This window comes from Pterocles gutturalis, unplaced genomic scaffold (assembly GCF_000699245.1).
Source record: "Pterocles gutturalis isolate BGI_N339 unplaced genomic scaffold, ASM69924v1 scaffold52956, whole genome shotgun sequence".
Classification (NCBI taxonomy): Eukaryota; Metazoa; Chordata; class Aves; order Pterocliformes; family Pteroclidae; genus Pterocles; species Pterocles gutturalis.
In genome coordinates, this window is record NW_010107451.1 from 130 (window position 1) to 6,802 (window position 6,673).

The window sequence follows — 6,673 nt, forward strand, 5'->3', positions numbered from 1 at the left end:
GCCCCGCTCAGTGGCCTGGGTGCCCCCCTCCCTTACAGACAGTTCTTCCTGGCACACACTGGGGATGCCCAGGAAGACGAGAGGGCGGATTTGGCCAGAATAACACCCACTTGCTACAAGAGCCACAGAGATGCTGGCTGCCTGCACAAAGCCAAAGCCAGAGCTGGATGTTATCAAACACGGGTTCGAGTGGCCCATCAGCAGACCCAGACAGGGGTGTGCACTGACCGATCCCCCTTCCCCAGCCCATCCCACACCTCCACGAGTGGAGAAGGGCTAACACAGCCAGGGAGGAGGATGCCACATGTCCAGCCCGGATGCAGATAGGCACTATGGTGTTAAAGACTATTCCACCAGCGCTGCTTCTCCTGCAGGCTCTGGGGATCAGCCTGGATGCACAAGGGCAGGACGTAATTGCTGGGTTTACCTTTGACAACTTTAACCATAGTGGTCACCTCCTTTGTCACCAAGCTGTTGTTTTTAGACCTCCAGGTGACCTGGCAGGTGTAGTGGCCGCTGTCAGGGATTTCGAGGTGCTCGATGAGGAGCGAGGCATCCCCAGGGCTGTGCTTTGGGACGCTGGCCCGGTCTCGGAACTGAGACAACAAGACGTGGTCACCAGAGTCATCCCTCCAAAAGATGGCAGAGCTGCTGCCGTCCCGCTCCAGGCTCCAGATGAGGGTTTGCTGGGTGAAACCTTCTGCAGGCTCGTAGGTACACGGCAAAGTGGTGGATCCCATCCATGTGCTGCTGACCTGGTGGACACCAGACAGATCTAGGAGGGCTGCAGGGAATGACAGTTGAAGGGAAGAAATCAGAATGTGGCAGCAGAGGAGAACGTCCCTAGGACAGACGGAATCACAAGGAGGTGGGAGCCAGCATGCGGCCATGTCTCAGATGTGCCGGGGACCACAGCCAGCAAACAAGGGCCTGTCCCCAGCTCCCTGCACACAGGGAAGTGGACAGTTGCCTGGACCTCGTGGCTATTTTTATTGTTTCTCCCTGGACACTCGTCAGTTCTCAATTCCTTCTCGGTACAGAGAGGCACAAATCCTGCTGCTGGGGGCAGCGTCACAGCTACAGCCTTCGCAAGACTTCAAGGAGCATCTCTCATTCCTATCTCTCATTCTTGCTCTCTAGCCCCAGCCTTCACAACCCACTTCTGCTTCGTGGCTTTCTGCTAACGCTTGCACACGATGAGTCAAAGAGCAACAGCTTCCACCTGACACAGGATGCTCTGACATCGCTGCCGGGGCTGACTTCTACCTTCTGTAGGGGAGGAAGGGTGAACAAGGCAAGTTTACTGCTTCACTGCAATTAACAACAAACGCAACATGTTTGCATTCATTAACCTCAGTATTTTTAATGCAGCTTCCCTGGTGCTCACAGGGCCCCGCAGCATGGCTGCACCGGGAGAAGCACTTCTCTGTGCCACAGCCTGTCCCAGCGCTAACGGGATCTGTGTCCCCGGGGTTAGCCGAGGGCACTGCTGAGTCTGAGCACGGCTGGAGCTTGTTTCTGACATGGAGCTCTGGTTTTGCTTTGCCAGATGGCTTTGAGAGGGCTGGCACAGCTCCATTCTTCAAATCTCACATCCCAGTCACATACAACCCTTTGATGTATCAGTGTTTGAAGGTTTTCCATTTCTCTTCTTCCTCTTTTCACAGACTCCCACCAAGAAAAACTAAGAAGGGTGGACGCTAAACTGCTCAGAAATACCCTTAAGGCATTTGGTGCACTCAAGTTCAAGTATGTTTGCTATCCAGTGTGCTCATCTGGACACAATTTTGTTTAAACATCTCTCCATGTTGTTTTGCATTGCTGTGTGCCATGAAACAGCTGCCAGCATCCACCGATTCCCTGCGGAGCCGCTGCGCTCTGTATATGACCAATTTCAACATCAGCAGGGGTGAGTCCAAAGGAGAGGTGATTGGAAGGAAAGGGAGAAACTCAGCAAAATAACAATCCCTGAGACAGCATTTTTAAAAGAAGTATTTATTCCTAGTTATCACTTCTCAAACTGGGATATAGTCTTCCAGAGAAACAACGTGAGTTCTCCCACTGGAGGGAAATAGAGCTGGACCAGGTGAAAACCTGAAGGGCTGTGTTAGAGACTGATGAGAGGGATTTGTGTTATGTATAGTGAGTGATAATGGAAAAAAAATTGAACTGTCATATTCTGGCCCATTTTCTAAAATGGTTGAGCATCTTCCTTCCCAGCCTGCTGTTTGGTTGTTGTTGTTCTTTTTTTTTTTTTTTTCTGTTTATGATGAAGTGGTGAACATACTTCCAGACGTTTTTTCTAAGTGTCAGGAGCAATTCTGCGCTTCCATATGCACCTTGTTAAAGCGCCTTTCTCCTGAACCTTCCTCTGCCAGTGTCAGTGTCATATGTGCCCCTGGCACGAAAGCCTCAGGGGCATATGAATCGAAGCAAAGGTTCCAGTATCACCCCTCCTAACGCCCCTAGAGAGCCAGCAGCCTGGGAGAGACCACGGGGAGTTGTGTGTGCACCTAGTCTCACAGCTACATCTCCTCTTCTTCCCAGGACCATGCTGGCAGAGCAGCAGTGATGCATTGCTAAATTCCAGAAGAATGCATATTCCAGCTTCACAAAGACTTTTGGAAGCTAACACACCAGAGCAGGTCCTCTCCAAGCATCCTGAACCATCCTGGTTTGTTCTTGCTCTGGGCCACAGGAGCTGACATTTCACCCAGCACTGCCCTGTTTGCTCCACTCCTAAAAGCACCTTGTTGCGTCTGACACCAAAGCACTCTTGTGAACTCTCAGGCTCTACTTTTCATACAAGAAACTAAAGACTTCCCACCCTTGACAGTTTTTTAAAATTAAGATGCTATAGTTCAAAAGATACTCCCTGCTGTCGTAGCACTCTGATTTTTGTTCTTGTACCCTGAAGCGCGTACTCACCGCTGCAGCTGGTGAAAGCCATCCCCAGCACCACCGTCCACACGACTTCTCCCATTCTCCCAGAACCGCAGGTCTGTCCTCCTTTCCCTGCACTTTGGGAGAGACCCCCACACTCCTGGAACCAGAATGCAAGTGAAGAACACTTCCCTTTCTTCTGTCCTTTGTCATCGAGGATCCTCTTTCTGCTGTATCACGAGTCCATTCACTGCTGACCTGGGTGAAGGGTGAAGAATGGACAGAGACTATCAGGATCTTCCCAGTTCTATTTCATATTCCCCTGTCCCCCCCACTTCTCTTACCATTCTCTCAACTTTTATGACTAATGCTCTTTTTAATTATTCTTAATGATTGTGTTTCCTTTTTTCTTTCTCTTTTCCTTTATTTTTCTTTCTTTTCTTCCACACTTGGATTCACTTCACAGTCAAAGAGCTGTATGATGACTACGCAGTCAAGCACTCAGTAGCAAGGGAAAACAAACCTGAGGATGCTTGTGAAGCACTGATGCTGTTCCGACTGACTTCTGGGTGTGCTCTGTAGGGGTATCTTTAAAATACATCCAAAAGTAGGTGTTATGCCCAGGGTTAATGTGTGCCTGACAATTATTACCAAAAGGAGAAGGAATTACAGAAGATAAGAAGCTTGTCCCAACAAACTATATCCTGTGCAAAAGACTTTAAAAGAAGCTGGACTTTGTGGAACACGCCCTGGAACAAGCTGAAAACCCAAACTAAAACTGCTGACATGGCTACTTTCTGAACCAGACATGCAAGACTTCCCGGAGCCGTAATTGCACCGGATAAAACCCAACTGTTTAGCTAAAACAAACACGAAGAACTGTAGTTCCTCAAATGTGATGTGCATGACATCTTTCTCTCCTTGGGACAGAGACGTAGCCGCTAGTTTTCTCCTCCCTGAGTCACATTTCTTTCGCCTCATTTCTTTCTTACCAGAGGGACTCCTCATAGTTTTGCACCTGAGCACATGAAGAAAAAGCTGTTAAGGCTCGGACATTGTGGCTGGTTACCCGGTTTATTATAACGGAGTGTATTTATTTCTGTGTCTCGGCTTTGGGTTGAATCCATCGCTTTCTCCCGCGCGGTGCCAGGTGGGTGAGGCACCCCCTGCCAGGGACCCCCTTCCTTCCACACGCTGGACGGGGCTCGCTTTCGAGCATCCTTACTGCCAAGTATCACAGCTCAGGCAAAGTGACCAGTATGTCACTATGTCTCTGTTCTGCAGTTTCTGCTACTACATCTCAAGCTCATTAGCGGTGGCACAGTGAAGTCCCTGTTTCCCCAAAAATGAGTGCAGAGGGGTCTGCAGACCCTCCTCACAGGGACCAGCTCTGCAGAGCCTGCATCTTACACCCATGTATTGACAGAGTCTGGGGAAGGCTAGAGAAGTTTGCTATGATTTTCCTGGTGATGAAATAAGATTTTTAGCCTGCAACAGGGTGAAATTCAGTAAAAAGCTTTGGGCAAACCACCAAAAAGCAGGTAATTGAAGACGAAAGGTCTCAAAATGCTCTTTTTGAAATATCTGCACTCAGGAAAAAAACAAAACAAAACAAAACCAAACACCAGGCAATTTTTACTGCAAGACTTGAGACATTCTATTTGGTCCAGCCATAGGCAACTCACAGATCTGACTAAACAGACTGTGGTTTATTAACTCCTTTTTGGATGCCCCACAGAAGCCGATTGCATGAGCCTCTACCGTCATGTAGACCATGATGCTCTTGCGTGTACCAGACAACCATACAGGCAGTTGTGAAAACATGACCTGTGTTCCACCCAAAGAAACAGTAGCTTAGTGTAAACGAGCATCTCCTCCAAGGCCTGTATGACAGGAATGTGATGTACAAGTGCTTTTTCTGAAAATAACTTCCCTTCCCAGGAATTCCCAAGTCAGTGACATCAGCTCTGGGCTACCCGTTATCTTGGCCAAATCCTTGTAAATACTTCCTAGCTCTGAGAAAGGGACTCATATATATGATGTCATCTGACTATTCATTCCCAGCTTGGCACCACAGATGGGCTTCACGCATTCAGCTATAGAGCAGTACAGATTTTACCTTGCCCCGCAGCTGTCACATGCTACTGTTGCGATGCTCTTTGCCAGCCTCCTGGTTCGTCCTCGAGTGGCTCTGCAGAGGCTGGCTGAGCTCTGCTTTTGGTCTGGGAAGATCTGCCTTAGCTTCAGCTTATGTCCCCAACATCCCGCATCTTCCCGCGTGCTGCCGAGGGGCTGCACAAGGTGCACAGCAAACCCCTGCTCCCAGAGACCCCCCCACTGAACCAGGATCCAGCCCCTGGGTTGCGTTGTCTGGCTGTCCAGCAGCGCACACCAACAAACACAAAACACACAGAGAACCTTGTTCAGGGATTTGCTTTCAGTTTTGTAAGGTTACCTTTTACTGCTTGCCTCTAAACGGTTCTATTGCAACCTCATCTAGAACTGAAAGATTAAGAAAACATCACAGTTTCCCATAAAATTTCAACACTATTTGTCATCACATTAACACCCTGTCCAGTCATGATTTTTTTGTTCTTCTCTGGAAAACCCTTTCAGTGACAATTGTGTGCCTTGCAATACTATTGCAACAGTTTCCCTCCCCTACCTCCCCCGCCCGGCCCAGGAAGAGCAACTGCCAGTCTTCCCTGGATTTTTACACTCTTCACCATATGATTTTTTTTTCCTCCACATCCTTAACACATCTCATCTTGTGAGCTCTGAACCTCAAACTGGATGAGCAGCAACTCTTGCATCTTCTGTTCCCTAAGCTGTGGCTGATAGAGGCTACAAACATACCTGACACAACACCCCAACGTACCTGGGCTCCAGCAGACTCACGATAATTCCTCTGCTTTCAAGCAGAGGGACCCAATACACTCCTAGGAGCTTTGTTCCTGGGCACACACAGACATGCACACACCCACACACTTTTACAGGCAAAATAAAAAGAAGTACAACAAAATCTACTAACTTTGCAGTTCTGAAGTTTAATGATTTTAATTTGCTCCTCCACATTTGCGATAAGCTGCATGTACATGTTGACAATTTTTTTCTCAGACATCATCACCAGCAAAAGCTGCTGTTTGTTCCCGGGCCATTTTGAAATCAAGGCTGCCCAGCCCTTGATTTTAAGTACAGTCTTACAGAGAAATAAAACTTGTGGTACAGGAAATTCCAGGAGAAAGTATGAGGTCACTGACACATGCCTGTAAAGTGCACCTGGCGGTTTGTGAATTTTGATGAACTTTTCTATCATTCATTCCTCTAATTTCTCATTGGACATCTGTGTACTTTGGGTTTTCAGAGCACTGAATGAGTATCATTGTGTTCCACACTTATTTCTGTATTGCATAAGAAGTACTTTTCCCCTCCCTTTAGAGGTGCTGACCTACCTGCACACCCAAGGTGGAAGTGTTCTGTGGTCTCTACTGGGTCATGATCCTGGTTTCTACTGGATCATCACGCCTTTCCTCGTAGCACCCAATACTCTTTTGAAGGCGGGTGAATTTTGCGCTGATGCTTGCAGGGAACTCCAGATGCAGACCTTTCCTGAGCATGAACAGCACATCTGGGGACCCGCTAATCCCATACCTGTGTCACCGATATCCCCCTCGCCGTTCCGATCGCTTGTTTTGTTTTACATCTGTCCGCATGGCTTTTAGTCAGACATGGTATCACCCCATCGCTCATTGTAAAAAGGCTCTCCAGTAACTCCACAGTATCCACGTTA

At 48.2% G+C, this 6,673-nt stretch overlaps 1 protein-coding gene across 1 annotated transcript; it reads right to left on the reverse strand.

Moving 5' to 3' along the window:
• Positions 1 to 338: 338 nt before the first annotated feature.
• LOC104472410 (V-set and immunoglobulin domain-containing protein 4-like) lies at positions 339 to 740 on the reverse strand. The gene has a single exon (XM_010088087.1). The coding sequence runs from the start codon at positions 738 to 740 to the stop codon at positions 339 to 341; it is 402 nt and encodes a 133-aa protein (XP_010086389.1).
• Positions 741 to 6,673: the final 5,933 nt, after the last annotated feature.